This window comes from Rhincodon typus, chromosome 29 (assembly GCF_021869965.1).
Source record: "Rhincodon typus isolate 14 chromosome 29, sRhiTyp1.1, whole genome shotgun sequence".
In the NCBI taxonomy this organism is placed as follows: Eukaryota; Metazoa; Chordata; class Chondrichthyes; order Orectolobiformes; family Rhincodontidae; genus Rhincodon; species Rhincodon typus.
In genome coordinates this window covers 38,113,465-38,136,493 of record NC_063360.1, presented here as the reverse complement: position 1 = coordinate 38,136,493, position 23,029 = coordinate 38,113,465, and the positions used below count along the sequence as shown (strand labels likewise).

The 23,029-nt window shown below is 43.0% G+C and overlaps 1 protein-coding gene across 3 annotated transcripts; it reads right to left on the bottom strand.

The window, feature by feature from the left end:
- Nucleotides 1–22,110, bottom strand: keap1a (kelch-like ECH-associated protein 1a). 3 transcript variants are annotated; one of them, XM_048614278.1, is made up of 6 exons: nt 22,067–22,110; nt 18,368–19,505; nt 13,891–14,567; nt 11,350–11,555; nt 8,765–8,941; nt 66–952 (listed from the first exon to the last, which is right to left on the bottom strand). In XM_048614278.1, exons 2-6 carry the CDS (start codon nt 18,917–18,919, stop codon nt 792–794), a joined length of 1,773 nt encoding a protein of 590 aa, XP_048470235.1. In that variant the 5' UTR covers nt 18,920–19,505; nt 22,067–22,110; the 3' UTR covers nt 66–791. The 3 variants fall into 3 exon arrangements, with proteins under 3 accessions (XP_020379060.1, XP_048470235.1, XP_048470236.1); XM_020523471.2 differs by lacking the exon at nt 22,067–22,110 and having other exon boundaries at nt 1–952; nt 18,368–19,714; XM_048614279.1 differs by lacking the exons at nt 66–952; nt 22,067–22,110 and adding an exon at nt 5,350–5,530 and having other exon boundaries at nt 18,368–19,714.
- Nucleotides 22,111–23,029: the final 919 nt, after the last annotated feature.

Genomic DNA, 23,029 nt, shown 5'->3' with positions numbered 1-23,029 from the left:
TGTGTGTGTGTAGGCGTGAGTGAGTTTGTGTGTGTAGGTGTGTTTGTGTGTAAGTGTGAGTTTGTGTGTGTATATGTGTGAGTGTAGATATGAGTATGAGAGAGTGTAGGCGTCAGTGAGGTTGTGTGTGTGCACGTGTGAGAAGGTGTGAATGCTTCTGTGAGAGTGTGTGCATCTATATATATGTGGTTGAGTGTGTACATGTGTGTCTGTGTGCATGTGTGTGCATGTATGACTGTGTCTGTGTGGGCGTATGAGTTTGTGTGCATGTGTGCAAGGTGTGTGCAGTGGTGAGAGTTCTATGTGTTTTTATTCCTCCAACTCTTGTCCCACTCCTGACCAAGTCCTTCAAGCTGCTGACTCAACAGGAACCAGAGTGAGAGATTCCCAATTGGCACATTTTTCAACAACCTTCTTTGCCCAACCCTGGACAGGTATCTGTTCAGCTCCTTTCTGTAAGTTAAGATGAATAAATCCACGGTTTGATAGAGTCAATTGCATGCCTGGGTTTGCAGCTTTAAACTGGAATGTATCATTCTACAGTGAGTCTTTGTTGAGGGATACATGTACAGTATTCCTGGCCCTCTACATTGTAAATGTCCACTTTGATCTTCACTTCTGTACCTGTTCTCTGTAGAAAGTTCTGGCACATTCTGTGCTGCAGCAACCAGCAAATGTAGTGTGTGGTGGTGAGTCTGAATTTGCCAATTCATTTCTCACAGGTGGAAGCAGTGGGGAGAGTAGCAGTCTCTGCCAATTCCTGTACCATCAGTTATTAGGGAGCGCAATGGTCAGTTGTCAGCCGGGGTGAGGTTCCTTGGACATGGTTCCATATTGACTGCAATTCCTATTCCACTGCGTTGAGTGGGCATGACAGCGACCTCTGTCCATTCATCTTTCTCTGGGTCATAACACTCCACACTGTCGAGAAAACCGTTCTGATTAAAGCCTCCTAGACAATTGAGGGAAGAAGAAATTACTTCAACCGGTAATGGTTAGAAATTGATGCAAACCAAATGGCTTGTGAGGCAAGAAGACTAACCAACTTGGATCTGAGACATATTACCAGAGAAAAGAGATGCCCTTTGACCCATTGTGTCTTTACTTACACAATCCTAAACTAAACATACTGCCATATAACCCTGTATTGATCCTACATAAATCCCACTGCTGTACGGCCTGCCCCAGCCCTGTATCAATTCCCAACAATTCCCACTGCCCCAATCTTGTCAGATATCAATTCCAAATTAATTCCACTGCTCAAGTCTCTCCCTATATTCTAAATCTTATTCTATCATGGTATCTACTTTGACCTCTCTGATGCAAAGTATTCAATGCTTTAAACTGATAACCTCTCATCGTCAAGAAGAGGCTTTCAAATGGGGTGGGTTTTTAAATTCGGCATTAAATTTCTCCCCAACTTTCTCTGCACCAGCACAATCATCATTCCCAGTATCTCAAGTCTCTTCTCATTTATATTAACAGTAAGTGCATTTAATCCTCTAGCTGCGGTTAACGTTTTGAAAATTTATCAGTCATTCCTAATGCTTGCACTTGATGCTCCAACTTCTCAAGCTGCTATGGTTTTACTTCTGACCTTATCATCCTGTGATCTCAGTCAAGAGGGATTTAAACATTGCTAGGAGACAAGAAGTCGAAACTATTCACCTTACTCTCATCAGAATGAAGATGCAAGAAACAGACGTGCAAGAAGGAACACCAACTAATATAGTATGAGGTGATGGTGCTGATTGGTGACTTTCGGAGCACTTAGCTGTCAAACTTACTTTTCGGACCAGGCAGGCAGAGTCTGATTCGCCAGGTTGTTGCCATGGGGACACAGCAGCCATTGGCAGGCTCTATGAACCCCTTTTCCAAGAAAATGGTGCAATTTAGGTACAAATTCCTTTTACCCACGTAACACAGGATACTGTATTTTAACATATCTAGCTTCTAGCACATGCAAATGGGAGCCCGAGTAATGATCTTGGATTGGTTTCCAATGTAACTCAGTCTGAATTATTTAGTAACAATTTCCAAAAACAGAATCACATCTAATGGTGGACATAACAGTATGATGTTTGTAAAAATCGGTTGCTTGAGCAAGTCAGTACGTTGTCCACTGCAAATGATCAATAGGGCACGTTGTTACACAGAACATAGAACATTACAGCGCAGTACAGGCCCTTCGGCCCTCAATGTTGCGCCGACCTGTGAAACCAATCTGAAGCCCATCTAACCTAAACTATTCCATTATCATCCATATGTTTATCCAATGACCATTTAAATGCCCTTAAAGTTGGTGAGTCTACTACTGTTGCAGGCAGGGCATTCCACGCTCTTACTACTCTCTGAGTAAAGAACCTACTTCTGACATCTGTCATTTGTTCAATTTGGTCCACCAATCACTGGACGTACAGTCCTCATACCTGGCACCACAATGGATTGAAACTCATATCACATTATTAGAAGGCAAAACATCTTTTTGGCTTGATGGCAGCATCCTGTTTGTGGAGAAAACCCAGCAAGGTGTTACTCAGCAGAGTGACACAGCTAGCTTCACCAGTTGTCCTCGGTTTTTTGGGACACATTTCTCTTCCAGGATAATCTGAAGTGGACTGTCCACCCGCTCAGGGTCACGAGCGGTGAACACAGGCCCTTCCGTGAATTTTTGCACGATACATTGAATGATGATTTGATCAAGGTATCCATTATCACACAGGATAGTATTGAAACACCTTATTTCAGTATTGAGCTTACACTCAATGTGCAGATTGCTAGAGCTGTATTCATCAGTTTTCCAATAAATTAATCATGTAGCGTGTGGAGCTGTAGAATCCCGACGTGTATATTGGCAAAGAACATAGGCTTGTGGTAGATGGTAATAGACAAAATCACTGGCAAACTTTGCAAGTAATACATTGAGGAAAGGAGACTCCTTTGATTGCTTCATTTCAATGGCACATTTGAGTGCATTGGAACAGGAGTAGGCCATTCAGCCCATCGAGCTTGTTCTGCTATTCAATGAGATCATGGCTGACTAACTCCATATATCTGCCTATATCCCTCAATATCTTAGCTTCTTTTTTGTTAAGCAATTTCAGATTTAAAATTATTAAGTTTATTATGCTGTGTAAAGAACGTCTCTCATGCAGATGCAGATTCAAATATCACAAATGTGTCACTTATATATCAGAAATAGAAGATTAATTTCTCACAATAAACAACAAACATGTTAATGCGATCTATTAGAGGCCTAAGGAGGATTCCAAAGCAACGCTGTCTATTTGGGTTTACTTGATGTAATTGAAACTGAACTTAACTGCACAAGTTTCATTCAATTAACCAAACTAAACAAACAAACAAAAAATTGGGATTTGTTTTCAAACTGACTTTTTTAAACGAGCCTATCAGAGTCCACAGGGAACAGCTGAGGTGTTTTCTAATCTAAATTTTAGACTGTTTTTTAACATTGCAAAGGATTTTGTTTTGAAAAACCAAACAGCTAGTTTTTAAAAACAGAACTCCTTATTTTTGTTTTGGGGAGTCCTACGCGTGGTTGGCTCTAGAGAAGATCTTTTTTCTTCGAGGAATTTATTAAAGAGGACCCTTCTTTTAAATTCAGTTAATTAGCTAAGTGGTTGATTTTATTTAAGTTTTATATTTTTGATGTATATATTTTTAATTTTTTCCATTTTAACATTATTTTCTGGAGGTAATGAAAGTAGTTTATTTTGTATACAAGGTGTTATTGAAAGTTCCTTATTTAGGCTTAATGTTAGTAAGGCCATATATGAGGTACAGAGTGAGATGGCTAGTAGATTTAGAAAGTTATTACACAGCAGAATCAGTTAGATGATGGGTGACTGTTGGGAAAGGTAATAAAAGTAGTTCAAAAGTCTCCAGTGCCTATTCTTCTATCAAATAGGTATTCAGTTTTTGGAATTGTAGAAGGGGAAAGTCTCTCTGAGGAAAATGGAAGGGCCAGTTATTGGACACTTGGAATGATTCTTATGTTAGGCAGCATTTGACAAGATTTAATAGAATTATTGTTATAGGGGGCCGTCCTGTCAGGAGAATAGACAGGAGATGGTACGGCAGTGAGTGTAAATTTGGGATGGTTTGTTGCTTTCCTGGTGCTAGGACTAAGGACATCTCTAAATGTTTCAAGCGTATTTTTAAAGGTGAGATTGAGAAGCCAGAAATTATTGTCTGTATTGGTAGGAATGCCATTTTTAGGGAAAAGATTAAAGCAATACAGAATGAATTTAAGAGGTTAGGTAGAAGATTAAAAATAGAACCTTCAAAGTAGTAATTTCTGGTTTACTCCCAATAGCTCAAACAAGGGAAGGAACAAAAGGTTAAAGGAGATAAATCAATGGCTGAAGAGTTGGTGTATTGTTCAGGGATTCAGGTTTTTGGACAATTGGAATGTCTTTTGGGATAGAAAAGACCTGTTCAAAATGGATGGGTCTAACCTAAACTGGAAAGGGACTAACATCTTAACAGGGAGATTCGCTCATTCCATTAAGGGAGACTTTATACAGAAAGAGCAGGGGAGTGGAGGAATTCTAAGTAGCAGCGTAAATAGAAGGATTGATGGAGAAGGTTCTGCATATGGGGAGAGCACATCAATTAGAAAAGAAAGACAGAAGAGAGTCATAGTATGTAGTAACTCTGAAGAACTAAACTGCATTTATTTCAAAGCAAGGGGTCTTACACGTAAAGCTGATAAACTCAGGCATATTTAAGAATATCGGATTGGGACATTATAGCTATTACAGAAACTTGACTGAGAGATGGCATCTCAAGATTCTGGGTTTTAGATGCTATAGCAAGGATAGAAAAGGAAGCAAGAAAGATGGGATGTGTGGCATTTTTGATTAAGGAATACATTACTGCTGTAACTAGGGAAAATATTCCTGAAAAATCATCGGGTGAAAATATATGGTTAGAAATTACAAATAAGAAAGGAAAGATCACTTTAATGGGGTTGTACAATAGAAACCCCAACAGTAGGAGGGAAATTGAGAAACAAATATGTAGGAAGATCTCAGATATATGTAAGCATAATAAGGTTGTAATAATGGGGGATTTTAATCTTCTAGACATTGACTAGAGCTCCCATGATGTTAAAGGTTTGGATGGTGAAGAATTTGTCAAACATGTTCAAGAATTTTTTTTTTAATCAATATGTGGATGCTCCTATTAGAGAAGGAGCAAAACTAGACCTTCTTTTGGGCAATAAGGCAGGACAGGTGACTGAAGTCAAAGTGGGGGAACACTCTGGGTCTAGTGATCATAATTCTATTAGTTTCAAAATGGTTATGGTAAAGGATAAGCCTTCCATAAAAATTAAAAGTTCTTTATTGGAGTAAGGCAAATTTTACTGCTATGAGACAAGAGCTTTCAAAAATTGATTGTAGCAGACTATTCGCAAGTAAAAGGTCGTCCAACAGTTGGGAGGCGTTCAAGAGTGTGATGACGAGAGTTCACAGGCGTTATCTTCATGTTAGACACAAGGGTAAGGCTGGTAGGATTAGGGAAAAATGGATGAATAAAGATATTGAGGCTCTAGTCAAGAATAAAAGAGAATCTTTTTTTAGATACAGACAACTTGGTTCAATTGAATCTCTTAGTCAACATAAAGAAAATGTGTGGGGCATTCTTAAGAAAGAAATCAGGAAGACAAAGAGGGGATATGAGATAGCATTGGCAGAGAAGGTTAAGGATAATCCAAAGAGACTCTACAAATACATTAAGAGCAAGAGGGTAACTAGAGAGAGGGTTGGGCCTCTTAAAAGTCAAGGAGGTCGTCTTTGTGTTGAGCCCCAGGAATGGGAGAAATATTAAATGAATATTTTGCATCAGTTTCTACTGTGGAGAAAGAAATGGAGTCTAAGACTACAGAGAAATAAACCTTGATCATGTTTTAAAAACAGTTTACATTACAGAAGAGGAAATTCGGAAGGTCTTAGAGAATATAAAGGTGGATAAATCTCTAGTCTAATGTATCCCGGAACTTTGTGGGAAGTAAGGGAGGAAATTGTGAGACCCCTTGCAGAAATATTTGCATCATCTATAACTACAGGTAAGGTGCATGATGACTGGAGGGTGGCTAATGTTGTACCTTTGTTTAAGAAAGGTTGTAAGGAGAAACCAGGGAACTACAAACCTGTGAGTCTGACTTCAGTTGTGGGTAAATTGTTAGAGGTGATTATAAAAGATAGGATTTATGAACATTTACAGATGCAGAAATTGATTAGGGATGGTCAGCATGGTTTTGTGCGAGGATAATGTGTCTCACAAACTTGATTGAGTTTTCTGAGACAGTCACCAAAAAGGTTGATGATGGCAGTGCAGTAGACATTATTTATTTGGGTTTTAGTAAAGCCTTTGACAAGGTTCCGCATGGTCGACTGATTAGTAAAGTTAGGACATACAGAATTCAGGGTGAGCTTGCCAATTGGATACATAATTGGCCTAATGGCAGGAGACAGGGAGTAATAGTGGAGGGTTGCTTTTTGGACTGGAGGCCTGTGACCAGTGGTGTTTCACAGGGATCAGTTCTGGATCCTCTTTTGTTTGTCATTTATATGAATGATTTGGATGAGAATATAGAAGGCATGGTTAGTAAGTTTGCAGATGACACCAAAATTGGTGGCATGGTAGACAGTGAAGAAGATTTTCTAAGATTACAGAGGGATCTTGATCAAATGGGTCAAAGATCTGAAAAATGGCAGATGGAGATCAATCTGGAGAAATGTGATGTATTGCATTTTAATGCAACATAAAGGGTAGGACGTTTACAATTAATGGCAGAGCCTTGGGTAATGTTGTAGAACAGAGGGACCTAGGTGTGCGGATTTAAAAAAGACATGAGGCAAATCTTTTTTTTTTACACAGAAGGTGGTTTGCATATGGAATGAACTTCCTGAGGAAGTGGTGGGGACAGGTACAATTATGTTGAAAAAACATTTGGATAGATACACGAATAGGAAAGGTTTGGAGGGATATGGGCCAGGAACAGGCGAGTGGGACTGGTTTAGTTTGGGATTATGTTCGACATGGACTGGTTAGACCGAAGGGTCTGTTTCTGTGCTGTATGACTGAGTTGCTCAGTTTGACGAACAGACATTGGTGCCATATTTAATTGCCAGAATACTGGAACACAGTGCAAATATGAATGGTCCTGGTCACAGCTGGAGTAATCATACACAAATGTGATTACTCCAATAGAGTGTTCACAGTGATGACTCCAAGTTTATACATCCAGGGTCCACCATGTCACGTGAGTGAGCAGCAACACTCGAGGACAAGATGCTGAGGCACTTGTTGGACTTGGAGAAGGACAGTATCATAGGGTTCTTCCTCACAGCCACTGTGTCCAAATATGTATCAGCTATCACAGATCCATAACAGTAATATCCCTTTATACCCTATTCTAGCTATGACTGACCTTGCACAATGTGAATTGGTGAAATGGTTGTGAGCAGTTGTAACTAGTTTTAAATGAGCTTTCTTCATACATGGTGAAGATTCCTTCACTTTTGTGATGATGATACAAGGTCTACAGAATGACAGCAATACCATGTCTGTGTAAACTTTGACATTGCTAGCTTATTTACCAATGTACCATGCAAAGAAGCCATTGGGATTTGAACTGCTGGTTTCTCCACTAACAGGTTGCTGCCATCGAGCTCACAAATAATAGGATATGAGTTTCAGTGCCAGCGTGATGCCAGGAATGCTGGCCATAATTTTGTTTTTTATTTTTATCGTATGTAAGTGTCACTGGCAGGACCAACATTTATTGTCCGTCCCTAGTTGCCCTTGAGAAGGTGGTAGTGAGCTGCCTTCTTGAACAGCTTCAGTCTGTGTGCTGTATAAATTGGTATTCCTTTTTACAAGTCTGTTTCTTACATCCTAGTCCTGTTGAGACAAAAAGCTTTGATGTCTTGTCTCCTTTAAACAAAGTTTAATTTCTGTACTACCAAAGCAATTATTTAAGGGAAATTGTATAATTAGCCATTTTGAACACCCCTATGTTCCCTGTTACCTCATACTTATTCCCATTAAACTGCACCTCTGATTCCAGACCCCAGGCTATGCTAATTTCACTGACAACAAATAATATATTCTCTAAACTTCACCATTACAAACTTATAAGATCTCTGGGCTTCTCCAGTTCTGGAATCTTGCACATTTCTGATCTCCTACTCACCATCATTGATGGCCATGTTTTAAATAGTCTGAGCCCTAACACACTGGAATTCTCTTCCTACACCTCTCTTTTTCTCTCATCCTTTAAGATGCTCCTTAAAACCAACTTATTGGTCACCTGTCCCAGTGCATCCTCAGTTTTGATGAACTGTCATTAATCTGACGCTCACGGTAACAGGATCATTGGTGATATCAGGGTAGGCGCGCAGGTGAACTGAGGGTATAGGTGAGGGAAGTTTTGATTTGATTTATTATTGTCACATGTACCTAGAGACAGTGAAAAGTTTTGTTTTGCATGCAGTACTGGCAGATCATACCATACAAAGTGCAAAAGGGTAACAGAACAGAGCGAGGAATACAATGTTACAGAGAAGGTGCACAAAGAGCGAGGTCAACATTAAATTTAAAACTGGAGCAGAGTTTAATGCAGCGCAGACAGAAGATCGCGGGTGTGATCACCTTGGGTTATTTTTAACAGTGGCTTTTCCAATCATGGGAGAAGTCAGTTGCAGGAACACTACTTTGTCAATGTGACTCTTACCCAGTGCGTAGATCTTGCCCCGATAAGCAGTTGCTCCCATCGCACTCCGACCATGCTTCATGCTGGCAACATTTTCCCATTTATCGGTTTCTATGCTGTACCTCTCAACTGAGGAAAACTGTTCCCTTCCATTGTAACCACCAGCAACGTAGATATAATTGTTTAATGCAACAACACCTGGGGAGTCACCAACACATACCATACCATCAGAGAGAGAGAAAAAGGTGTGGATTTATGGAGAGATAGTACATTATAGAATCCCTATAGCATGAAAGCAGGCCATTCAGTCCAAACTGATCCTTCAAAGGACATCCCACCCAGACCCACCCCACTACCCTCTATTTTCCACAGCTAATCTAGCTAGCCTGCATATATCTGATCACTATTAGGCAATTTAGCATGGCCAAATCACCTAACCTGCATTTCTTCAGACTGTGGGAGGAAACCCACACAGACACAGGGAGAATGTGCAAACTCCACACAGACAGTCATCGAAGGCTGGAATCAAACCAGTGTCCCTGGCACTGTGAGGCAGCAGTGCTAACCACTGAGCCACAGTGCTGCCCTAGCAAAACATCAACCCTGAGAAACTCATAACCTTCTCCCATGGTAACCCACACCTCAAATTCTGTTTTACAACATGACTGTGAAGTACCTTGGGAGACTATTTTACATCAGTGAATCTAAAGTGCAAGCTGTTGTTGATTTAACGGAATTTTAAAATTATGAATTTACAGGACAGAGTAGACAGAAACAGATACATTCTTGTGATTATGGGATCTAAAATAGAGCAAATGTCAACATAAGATGAAAGTGATTCATTTTGGAAAGTCAAATTTGAATGTAGAATACAGGGTTAATGGCAGGATTCTCGGCAGTGGGGAGGAACAGAGGGATCTTGGGGTCCATGTCCATAGATCCCTCAAAGTTGCTACCCAAGTTGATAGGGTTGTAAAGAAGGCGTATGGTGTATTGGCTTTCATTGGCAGGGGAATTGAGTTTAAGAGCCATGAGGTTATGCTGCAGCTCTATAAAACTCTGGTTAGACCACACTTGGAATATTGTGTTCAGTTTTGGTCACCTCATTATAGGAAAGATGTGGAAACTTTAGAAAGGGTGCAGAGGAGATTTACCAGGATGCTGCCTGGACTGGAGGTTGGTCTCATGAGGAAAGGTTGAGAGAACCAGGGCTTTTTTCATTGGAGCGAAGAAGGATGAGAGGTGACTTGATAGAGGTGTACAAGATGATGAGAGGCATAGATAGAATGGATAGTCAGAGACTTTTTCCCAGGGCAGAAATGACTATTACGAGGGGGCATAATTTTAAGGTGATTGGAGGAAGGTATAGGGGAGATGTCAGAGGTAGGTTCTTCACACAGAGAGTGGTGTGCGTGTGGAATGCGCTGCCGGCAGTGGTAGTGGAGTCAGATACTTTAGAGACTTTTAAGCGACTCTTGGGTAGGCACATGGAGGATAGTAAAATGTAGGGTATGCAGAGTAGATTGACCTTAGTAGGACAATTGGTTGGCACAACATCATGGGCCGAAGGGCCTGTATTATGTTGTACTGTTCGACGTTCTTAAATGCATCTATGATCACAGAAACAAGAAGAAGCCACACTGCCCCTTGACCCTGTTCCTCAATGCAAAAAGACTATGATCTCTATGGTCAAACCCACTATCCTACCTCATACCCATTATTCCTTTAGCCAAAACAAATTAGCAATCTCATCAGGAAATTCCCGATTGACCCCAGTATCCAGTGCTTGTTGGGAGAGAGAGAGAGAGTTCCTCTGAGTGGGGAAGTGCTTTCTGATTTCATTCCACAAGGCCAGACTCAGATTTTAAGATTCTGCCCCTTTTTCTAGACTCTTCCCAAAGGAAACAGTTTCTCTTATCGATCCAGTCACAGAATTATTACCATGCAGTAGGTGGTCATTAGGCCCAGTGAGCCTGCAACCCTCACAATTAGATCCAGCCTTTTATCATCTCCATCCAAGGGAATACAAGGTCAGTCTGTACAACCTGTTCTCATAGTTTAAAGGGTTAAATTCTCGGATCCTCCTGATGAATCTAAGCTGCTTCCTCTCCAAGGTCAGGATCTACCCCCTATGCCAAGGAATGGGGTTCAAAACTGAACCAGTTACTTGGGACGAGGTCTGACCAGAGTTTTATCAAAGCATTTAATGTCCACTGCTTTACATTTCAATCCCCTTGAAATAAAGGCCAACTTTTCATTCACTCTTTGGATTGACTTCTGTATCTGTCTGAAGAGTCAGCTCCTTTGTCAAAGGTAGGTGGGGATAGGAAAATAAAACTTAATAGGAGGAAGCTGTCCTTCAATCCCCCCAGTATTCTATTAAAGTAAAAACAAAAAGTGCCAGGAAAATTTCAGCAGGTCAGACAGCATCTGTAGAGGAAAAATAGAGTTAATGTGAATAAAGGTCATTGACTCAAAACATTAAATCTGTTTCTCTCCCGTCAGACATTGCTGAGCTTTTCCGGCATCTTGTTATTTTTATTACAGGTTTCCAGCATCCGCAGTTTTTCTGTGTTTTTGAGTTGGTACAGTCTCAGAGACCTCACCTGCTCCACTGCGAGGGGATCCCATTGGAGAGATCAAACTCCATTCATCCTTCTCAGGCCGATAACACTCCACACTATTCAAACGGTTCTTTCCATCAAATCCACCAATCACATACAAGAGTCCATTCCATACTGCCACCCCAGCACCAATACGACACACCCTCATTGGAGCTATGGATGTCCACTTGTTTGTTTCCGGGTCATATCTACAAACAAGATAGTGACAGAATATAAACTCAACAGAAAGACTCTTCTCACCCATAATATTTCCCAATGACTCCCACAGCCTCAATTCCTCATGCCACAATCCTCCACCTCTGGGAAGTCCTGCTTATCAATGGAGTTTGTGATCTGGAAGGGAGACAGTTGCTGGAGTTACACTTGCCAGTGTCTTCATTTCCCAAGCGTTAAGTCTAGGCAGCAGCTTCTATCAGGCTAGTCAACTGCAGAGTCATCACAGATACATCTTCACCTGAGGCCCAAATGTATGTATCTTCCAGACAAGGTGGTGGGGATGAACCCTCTTCTCCATTGTTTACTCAATTCCAGCTTCCTCAGATGAGGCCTGCTTTCACAAAGTAGATGGAACCAGGAACTATCTGGTCAAGAAACATAGAAACAGCAGGAGTCCATTCAACCCCTCAAGTCTGTTCCACCTTCTAATTAGACAACAGCTGATCTTCCCATAATACATTTACCTAACAGAACTTATCAACCACAGTCTTGCAATTTCCATTTGTCCCTCCAGTCCCAACAGCTCATCGGAGAAGAGTTCCAGATTTTCACCCCCTCCCACCTGAGTGTGGGGGCATCACCCTGAACAGCCTGACTCAAATTATAGAGTTCTGCCCTGTTTCCCTTCCCAACAGAGGAAATAGTTTATTCCTACCAGCCCTGTTAAATCCTTAAATCTCTTTAAGCACTTCAGATATATCAGCATTTAAACTTCTAAACTCAAGGGAATATTACCTAGTTTGTGTAATTTAGACTCATGATTTATCCTTTTGTTTGATATCATTCTGGTGAATCTGTTGCCCCTCCAACCCCAATATTTCCCTCTTGAGGTCGTGGGTCCAGAATGAACTTAGCCCAGAGTAGGGTCTGACACAACCTCTACACAACTACAGCAAAACTTCCAACCTTTCATATTGCAGTTACTTCCACATAAATCCCAACATTTCATTAAACTATTTAATTGTTCATAAAAACCTTTAGCTTTTTGTCTTTGCTGTACTTTGAACCCTACATCTCCTGTTCTTCCACAGTTCCGAGCTCTCACATATAGAAAACACTGATTTATTTCTTGTCATGGGACATACTTTGTGTCAAATAACTATTTTAATTCATGGGCGGGAAGCCTGAAGTGACTTTTGAAAAACAGTTGCTTTCTGAAACTCAGACTAAAGGTGACACAAAAGATGGATAGCCTAATTTGCATTACTGTACATAACACATTCCAATCTTTAGAACTGAGACAGCAAGTCTGCAAAATATCTGCATTGTCCCTAAAGGCAGTGATGTTCTGGGCGATGTGACGAATCCATATCTCCTGTGCCAATATCATGACCTTAAGACAGATATTGACACCCCGTTAAACCTATGTACTTGGATAATGGGAGCTGAGCTAAGAGAGTTATCCAGACATTATCTAATTATGTTGCCTTTGGAATAGTCTAACAATGACATTATTTGCAACCCCTGGGCAGCCGGAGAGAAGAGGGCAAATTATAAAACAAACCTTTGTAGGTTCATGCAGGTGTTTCTCTACTGAATGGAGGACAAGCAGGTGCTGTGGAGACAGTGTCAATGTCATTTGCATTACCAATGTGTAACCCCAGGCTAATGTTCTACAGACATGGTTTCAAATTACTCCACAGCAATTGGAGAAATATGAATTCAATAAAAATCTAGAATTAAAAAGCTGTACAATAGGGATCATGGAACCATTGTCAATTGTTGTAAAAACAGGAAGGAAGTCTACTGTCCTTACCTCATCTGGTATTCATGTGACTCCAGACCCATTCTTCAGCGTGGGCCTGGCCTGTGATACCCACAACCCATTGTGGAAATTTTTTAAATGCTGAAATAAAAAACCCAAGTGGGGTCCTTGATGTCTCCTTCTCTCTGCCCCATTCATTTTGCAAACTTCAAAACCTGCGTGCGTGCGTGTGCAGAAATGTACATATTTTACTGAGACGAGTCTTACTATAATACAACTAACTTTGTTAAACTGAAGAAAATTCATTGTTTCCTTTCTGATCACAGCGAACAGTTAAGGGATCATAACACTCAAGGCTATGGGTCTAGCGCAGGAAAGTGGGACGTGTGTATTTTTGCAGTACAGACTCGATAGGCCAAAGGGCATCTTCTGTACTGTGTGATTCCTCGAAGTGAAGTGTATCTCTGTTACCATCCACATTGTGCATTGTGTTGCCCTGGGTCACTTGTTGCACTCACACTGCCTCAGACATGAGCACATCTCCACCAACCAGTCCAGAGAGGGACCCCCACCCCCCTCCAACCCCCCGGCCGCTCACTCACTTCTCCGCGCTGCGATGGTGAATCGATCCGCAGGAACCTCCAACGGCGTAAATGACTCCATCGATTGCCCCGACCCCCACCCGGTTCCTGGGCACGATCATCGGTGCTCGGTGGCTCCACTGATTGGTCATTGGGTTGTAACAGTCCAGTGCCCCCGAGTCCACGTTCTCGCCCTGAGAGTTATTCCTGCCGCCCACTGTATAAAACAGCCCCAGTACCACACATGAGCCTGTCCCACTGCGGGCTACTGGCATATCGGCCAACCTCAACCAGCGGCCCGTGCGGGGGCTAAATGCTTCCATGTTTGGGAGGGGCCGGTGCAGATAGCCCCCGGCCACATACAGCAGCTGGTTCCCCCGCTGCCTGACCGGGGGCAGGGGCCTACGGAGGTACATCTCCTGGAAAATCTTGGAAAGCCAGTCCCGGCACGAGTTGACCTTGTCTAGGATCGGGCATTCCTGCAGCTGGTGCTTCAGGAAGCGGAGGGGCAGAGCGTAGATCTGGAGGGCATTGAGGAGGGCATGGAAATACTGGGTGCGACCCTCCAAGTCCCAGCGCACCCATTCGGTACACGCCTTATACACATCCGACTCACACAGCACATTCAGTCCATCCTGACTGATAAGGTCCAGGAGCTGACAGTGAGTCAGATTAAAGAACTCCTCCTCTTTGGTCACCTGGTGAAAACAAACCACATTCACATGGAGTCAGAGAGAACGGAGGGTGGAGGGAGAGACAGGCAGCGGAGACAGAGGAAAGGCAGGGTCACAGTCATAGTCAACACAGCGTGGGGCTGGGGGAACACAGCAGCTCCAAACCCGAAGTGTCAGCTTTCTTGCTCCTCTGATGCTGCCTGTGTTCCTCCAGCTCCACACTGTGATCTCTGACTCCAGAATCTGCAGTTCTTGCAATTTCCGAGGGTCACAGTGAAAATGAGACGGTGGCTAAAGATAGTGAGTGAATGAAAAACAGAGACAGATACGACAGAGAGAGAGAAGTAGAGAGTGTGCGAAAAAGAGAGAGAGAGCGCGAGATGGAAAGAGAGGAGAGAGTGAGGGACGGGGGAGAGAGAGAGAGCGCATCTTATATTGTGTACAGTGTATGGACTTTCAAAAGTCATTATAGACTTGTTAATAACATTGAAGGCCATGGATTATAGGTCATTGGTTGCATGAATACGAAGTCTGTTAAGGGATAGAAAACAGAGATTAGTGGGTCACTAGGACTTTAAACTAGTGAGTTGGGGGGAAGAGAAAGGGAAATAAAAGGGTAAGCAGCAGGTTAGCATGTGTGCAGGAGGGTTTAAATTCAAGGCAGACTATGAAAGAAGCAAAAAGGAAGGATAACTCAGGAGATATTATTAGAGATGTTGGAAATCATGAGGGTAAGAAAGCTAGCATAAAGGCACTTTACCTGAATGCTCGTAGCATTCGTAACAAGGTTGATGAGTTAACGGCACAAATCATCGCGAATGAATATGATTTGGTAGCCATTACGGAGACATGGTTACAGGATGGTCACGACTGGGAGTTAAATATCCAAGGGTACCAGACTATTCGGAAGGACAGACAGGAAGGTAAGGGAGGTGGTGTAGCTCTGATATTCAAGGACGACATCAGGGTGGTGCTGAGAGATGATATAGGTTCTATGGAGAATGAGGTTGAATCCATTTGGGTGGAAATTAGAAATTATAAGAGGAAAAAGTCACTGATAGGCGTAGTCTATAGGCCACCAAATAATAACATCACATTGGGGCGGGCAAGAAACAAAGAAATAACTAATGCCCGTAAAAATGGTACGGCAATTATCATGGGGGATTTTAATCTACATGTAGATTGGTCGAACCAGCTCGGTCAGGGTAGCCATGAGGAGGAGTTCGTTGAGTGTATCTGTGATAGTTTTCTTGAACAGTATGTAATAGAACCGACGAGGGAGCAAGCTATCCTAGATCTGGTCCTGTGTAACGAGACAGGAATAATTAATGATCTCATAGTTAGGGATCCTCTTGGAAGGAGCGATCACAGTATGGTTGAATTTAGAATACAGATGGAGAGTGTGAAGATAAAATCCAATACCAGGGTCCTGTGCTTGAACAAGGGGAACTACAATAGAATGAGGGAGGACTTGGCTAAAGTAGACTGGAAACAAAGATTTTATGGTGGGACAGTTGACGAGCAGTGGAGGACGTTCAAAGCAATTTTTCAAAGTGCTCAGCAAAAGTATATTCCAGTGAAAAGGAAGGACTATAAGAAAAGGGGTAATCTGCCATGGGTGTCTAAAGAAATAAGGGAGGCTATCAAATTGAAAGAGAAGGCATACAAAGTGGCCAAAAACAGCATGAAACTAGAAGATTGGGAAAACTTTAAAGGTCAACAGAAAGCCACAAAAAGAGCTATAAAGAAAAGTAAGATAGAACATGAGAAAAAACTAGCACAGAATATAAAGACAGATAGGAAAAGTTTCTATAAATATATAAAACGAAAAGGAGTGGCTAAAGTAAACGTTGGCCCTTTAGAGCATGAGAAGGGGAATTTAGTTATGGGATATGATGAAATGGCCGAGGCACTGAACAGGTATTTTGTATCGGTCTTCACAGTGGAGGACACTAATAACATGCCAGTAATTGACAAAGAGACGAAGGTAGGTGAGGACCTGGAAACAATCATTATTACGGAAGAGGTAGTGTTGGGCAAGCTAATGGAGCTAAGAATTGATAAGTCTCCTGGCCCTGATGGAATGCATCCCAGGATACTAAAAGAGATGGCGGGAGAAATAGCATGTGCACTGGCGGTAATTTTCCAAAATTCGCTGGACTCTGGGGCAGTCCCAGCAGATTGGAAAACAGCAAATGTGACACCACTGTTTAAAAAGGGAAGTAGACAAAAGATGGGGAATTATAGACCAGTTAGCTTGACCTCTGTAGTGGGGAAGATGCTTGAGTCTATTATCAAGGAAGAAATAGCAAAGCATCTTGATAGAAATTGTCCCGTTGGGCAGACGCAGCATGGGTTCATGAAGGGCAGGTCATGCTTGACAAATCTTTTGGAATTCTATGAAGACATTACGAGCAAGGTGGACAATGGGGACCCAGTGGATGTGGTGTACCTAGATTTCCAAAAGGCCTTCGACAAGGTGCCGCACAAGAGGCTACTGCATAAGATAAGGATGCATGGCGTTAAGGGTAAAGTATTAGCATGGATAGAGGATTGGTTGACTAACAGGAAGCAAAGAGTGGGGATAAATGAGTGCTATTCTAGTGGTGTGCCTCAGGGATCGGTGTTGGGACCGCAATTATTTACAATTTATATAGATGATTTGGAGTTGGGGACCACGTGTAGGGTGTCAAAGTTTGCAGATGACACTAAGATGAGTGGCAAAGCAAAGTGTGCAGAGGACTGTGAAACTTTGCAGAGGAACATAGATACATTGAGTGAGTGGGCAAAGGTCTGGCAGATGGAATACAATGTAAATAAATGTGAAGTCATACATTTTGGTAGGAGTAATAGTAAAAAGGATTATTACTTGAATGGTAAAAAGTTGCAGCATGCTGCTATGCAGAGGGACCTGGGTGTCCTTGTGCATGAATCACAGAAGGTAGGTCTGCAGGTACAACAAGTAATTAGGAAGGCAAATGGAATTTTGTCCTTCCTTGCTAAAGGGATTGAGTTTAAAAGCAGAGAGGTTATGTTGCAGCTGTACAAGGTGCTGGTGAGGCCACACCTGGAGTACTGTGTGCAGTTTTGGTCTCCTTACTTGAGAAAGGATGTACTGGCACTGGAGAGGGTGCAAAGGAGGTTCACTAGGTTGATTCTGGAGTTGAGGGGGTTGGCTTACGAGGAGAGATTGAGTAGATTGGGATTATATTCATTGGAATTCAGAAGATTGAGGGGGGATCTTATAGAAACATATAAAATTATGAAGAGAATAGATAAGGTAGAAGTAGAGAGGACGTTTCCACTGGCAGGTGAAGCTAGGACAAGAGGGCACAGCCTCAAGATTACAGGGAGCAGATTTAGGACTGAATTGAGAAGGAACTTCTTCACCCAGAGGGTTGTTAATCTATGGAATTCCTTGCCCAGTGAAGTAGTTGACGCTACTTCAGTAAACGTTTTTAAAGATAAGGTAGATTTTTTTTGAACAATAAAGGAATTAAGGGATACGGTGAGAACGCGGGTAAGTGGATCTGAGTCCACGAAAAGATCAGGCATGATCTTATTGAATGGCGGAGCAGGCTCGAAGGGCCAGACGGCCTACTCCTAGTTCTTATGTTCTTGGGAGAGATAACACAGTGTGGAGCTGGAGGAAAACAGCAGGCCAGGGGGCTTCAGAGGAGCAGGAAAGCTGACGTTTCAGGTCAGGACCCTTCGTCAGATTTCTAAACCTTCCTGCTCCTCTGATGCTGCCTGACCTGCTATGTTCCTATGGCTCCCACTGAGCTGTGGGAAGTATGTATGAGATGGATTCCCCCTGGGCTTACCTCAGTGAAATGAATATTGATATATTCCTTCCCTCTCTGGCGTAGCTCAGTGCAGCCAATCTGTTCAGCAAAATGGTAAATGCCGATAGCATTAGCAGAGTCCAGGTTCTTGATGAGGAAATCACAGCAAGCGTTGATCACCCCCTCCACCTGGTACATGGTGCTGGCCAGCAGCATCTGTAGGACACACTGTTCACCCACTGAGACCCGCGAGGTGTATGCAAACTCAATCAGCCTCTCCATTACCATGGGGTGAATGCCCTGGATCTTGACCTCAGGAGCCTGGTGTTCCCGCAGGCTGCTCGTGAACATGGCCTTGAAGACAGGGCTGGAGGCAGCCAGGACAATCCGATGGGCAGCAAATGTCTGCTCCTTCCCACCATGGCTCACTCGCACTGTCACATCACACATCTGTCTGTCTTGTCTCAGCTCCTGCATGATGCTCAAAGCCCGCGATGGGTGACTTTCCACAGTATAATCCAGGTAGCCGTGACCTCTCAGCGACGGGACAACAACCGGCGGACGGTTAGCTTTCTTCTTGGAGCAGAACATTATTCTGAGGAGCTCCTGCTCTCCCTGTCCTGAGGCTGGTTTGTGGCTGGGTGAGGGGTTCCACTTCCAGGTGACCGATCACAAGCTCACGTCACCATCCTGTTAGTGAACCCACTCCTGGCCCCTCCATCCTCATCCCTCTCTCAGCCTCACCCTCTCCAATTCACTGCTTTTCAGACATCCTTCTCTCGGTTTCCTGTACAGACTATCTCCCTGAGACTGAACAGGAGGGTGGAGAAAGGACACTATTTTCAGGATGATGGGACCAGTCCCTCAGGGCCCAGCAACTGCACCTCGACTGATCATTTAAGGCTCAAAAACTCAGTTCCAGACTTACATTTCGACCAACGCTAGTTTTAGCCAATAGTCTTATATTCTTTCATTCCCTCTCCCAAATTGTACAGTCTGTGGAATTGTCCCACTGTTTAAAATGATGCCAATGTTTGAGGAGGAATTGCAGTGAGCTGCCTGTCCTATTGTGGCTGTGAATCAGATGGTCACACTCTCCAGGCAGGGGAAGGTCTCACCAACTGAGGTCAGTTCCAGGCCAGACACTAATGACCAGCAAAATCTTCCACGTGTGATGCTGCAGACAGAGTTAAGGACATCAGCATCAATAGGACCATAACATCTCACACACAGACACTCAGTCCTCTGATACACAAACACACACCAGCATCACATTGCCACTGAAATTCATACATCATTGTCAGCTGAGATCTTAAACTGGGCTTTGTAGTGTGGTGCTCCAGTGTGTATTGGAAGCTACCAAGGGGCAGCACGGTGGCTCAGTGGCTAGCACTGCTGCCTCACAGCGCCAGAGACTGGGATTCGATTCCAGCCTCGGGTGACTGTCTATGTGGAGTTTGCACGTTCTCCCCATGTCTGCGTGGGTTTCCTCCGGGTGCTCCAGTTTCCTCCCACAGTCCAAAGATGTGCAGGTTAGGTGGATTGGCCATGCTAAATTGCCCATAGCGTTCAGGAATGTTTAGGCTAGTTGGGTTAGACATGGGAAATTAGGGGAATGGGTCTGGGTGGGATGCCCTTCGGAGGGGCGGTGTAGACCTGTTGGGCCAAATGGCCTGTTTCCACTCTGTAGGGGTTCTATGTTCTATGGTTCTACCTACAGTGGCACTCTGTTCTTTTCACACAAATAATAACACACTGCCTATTTCAATTCAAAATAAACAGTTCACAGCCATTCTCTACTTCATTTCATAAGTCAATGCTTTGAGCAGAGTGCAAACGCCTGGTTAAATTTAAGCAAAGCCTGATGATTAACTGTCAGTCATCATCTATTTGGTGTAACCTCCATGGCAACATTTCTACCAGAATTCACTTGCCAACCAACCAATCAGTATTCCCTTTTACAACGATATTCTTGTGAATTGATCTGATGAGTACAAGATGAAAAGCTTCAACAAGATGTGTACTTTTTGAGAAAACCTCAAGTTCTGTATTTCTAAACAACTATAATGTGTGCTAATGAGAAGAGACAGGGACTCTGTTTAAGGTTGCATCAGAAAGATGGCACCTCCAGTCCTACAACGACACCATGCACAACCTGGCATTTCCTCAACCAAGCTGATACCATGGGCATTACATGGAGCGGACTGTGATAGGGTTAGGGTGGGGGTTAGGGCAGCCTTTAGCCAAAGGCACAAACTGTTCTGACACATGAACAGGTGTTCCTAATCTCTGGCCATCCTGATAACTTAGATTAAAAACCTGCTTTACATTTGTCAACACAAAAGAGCAATAAAGTAACAACATTTGAATGGACGTGCACATCTCATCCTGGAGATACTACAATAAATATTTTCAACTGGAAGACACAAGCCTCTCCCTCCCTATTCATCCTTTCACATTGCTAAGGTCACATGTCTACGCAATAAACTGAAATGACTGCATTTTTGATTAGTCACTGCCTGTCAGCAACAATGGATTGCACACGAGTTAACTCTTTCAACTCTACATCGGAGTGTGAGCAAACATTGATGTAAAAATTTGAGACTGGGTAAGGCAGGGCCATTCTCATCAGGACAGTTCAGGCTAGGACAATAGATCGTAACCGTCCCAGGGCAACAGCTCCAACCAAATGACTCTCACTGGGGTACGGGCTCCCACACCATACACGCACACACACAGGGGTACAGATCTCTCTCCCTGATACACACACAGGGGTACGGCTCTTCCCATCACCAGCCCCCAACACATACACGCACAGAGGTATGGCTCTCCCCCCCCCCCCCCCCCCCACACACACACACACACACACACAGGGGTACGGCTCTCTCTCTCTCTCACACACACACAGAGAGGTGCGGCTCTCTCGCCCACACACACACACATACAGACAGGGATATAGCTCTCTCTCACACACACACACATATGTACACGGGGGTACAGGTCTCTCTCTCACACCCACAAACACACGCAGACACACACACACACATACAGAGGTATGCCTCTCTCTCTCACACACGCACAGGGGTACGGCTCTCTCACGCAGACAGACACACGCACGCACAGGGGTACAGCTCTCTGTCTCACATACACACACACACACACATCCATAGGGGTATGGATCTCTCTCTCACACACACACAACACACACCACATACAGACTCTCACTGGGGTACGGGGACCCACACACACATTGACACTGACTGGGGTACACAGTCCCACAGACACACACTGACTCTCACTGGGGGACAGGTCTCTCATTCCAGATATCTGTGCAGATGATCTAGGCTGAAACCCCGGTGCACCAGAGAGTATGGGCAGAGCTGTGGGAGGTTTTATCTTGCAGTGAGACAAGATCCCATCTGCTTTCTCAGATAACTGAAAATATATTGGACTTAGAGCAGGGAAAGTTCACGTTGGTGTCCTGGGGTCATATGTGTCCCACAAAGAACATCATTGAAGCTGATGATGCAGACATTATCACAATGGGATCTTGTTGTGTGCAAACTGACTTGCTTTTCCTGCAGTGTAACAGTGTCTACCCTTGAACCAATACTGTCTTGGCTGTGAAACACTTTGAGACACTGTATAAAGGCAAGATTTTACTTTGTAAAGCAGAATAATGGCCAATTAACAAACATTTGGTACCAGTTAATGAAAGAGTTGATTAAAGAACTGTACCTTTTAACTTCAACAGAAATAGCTGGAGAATCTCTGGCAGTCTCTGTGGAGGGAGAAAACAGAGTTAATGTTTCAAGTCCGGTGTCTCTGATGAAGTGTTGTGGAGTCATAGAGATGTACGGTATGGAAACAGACCCTTCGGTCCAACTTGTCCATGCCAACCAGATATCCTATATAAATCTAGGCCTATTTGCCAGCATTTCAAACCAGGCTTGAAACATTAACTCTGTTTCTCTCTCCCCAGAGGCTGCCAGATTGCTGAGTTGCTCAAGCTATTTCTGTTTCAGATTTCCAGTATCTGCAGTTCTTTGTTTCATCTTTCAATATCCTTTGGTTTTCATTTTGGATCTGCCGATAAGATTGCTGCCCAATGTTTCTGACGTCAGCGTTATATTCCTGTCAACTGAATTCCCTTTTCTCATCATATCTGCTGTGATTAGTCCACACGTGGACTCACCAAAAAGTGTCAAGTGTTACTCCCACCTCCCTAGGAGTAACATTTTGAAATCTTGATCTCGACTTTCTGCAATGCACACAACTGACTGAAACATCTGGGGTATAAAAGCAATGGGCATTAAGTATAATATTCTTCATTTAGGATTTGCTGTTAATTGGTAAAAGAATTAGAGAATAATAAGCCAATCTGAGAAATCAGTGTGGAATCTGCTTTAACAGTTTGAGACTTCCTCAAACTAAGAGGCTCCTGAGTGACAATCTGTACTGACAACACAGAACACAAACTCAGATTATCCCAAATCACTTTACACTTAAAAACATTATTTTACTGGCCATAGTTACTGTTGTAATTATGGGAATGCAGTGGTCAGTGTGTGCATAGCATGCTCCTACAAATAACACTATGATAATGACCACAGAATTGATTTCAGTGACATTGGTTGAGGATTTGTCCTTTTTTTGGCCAATTAACACAGATTAGCTCCATTGCTTTTCAAAATAGCATAT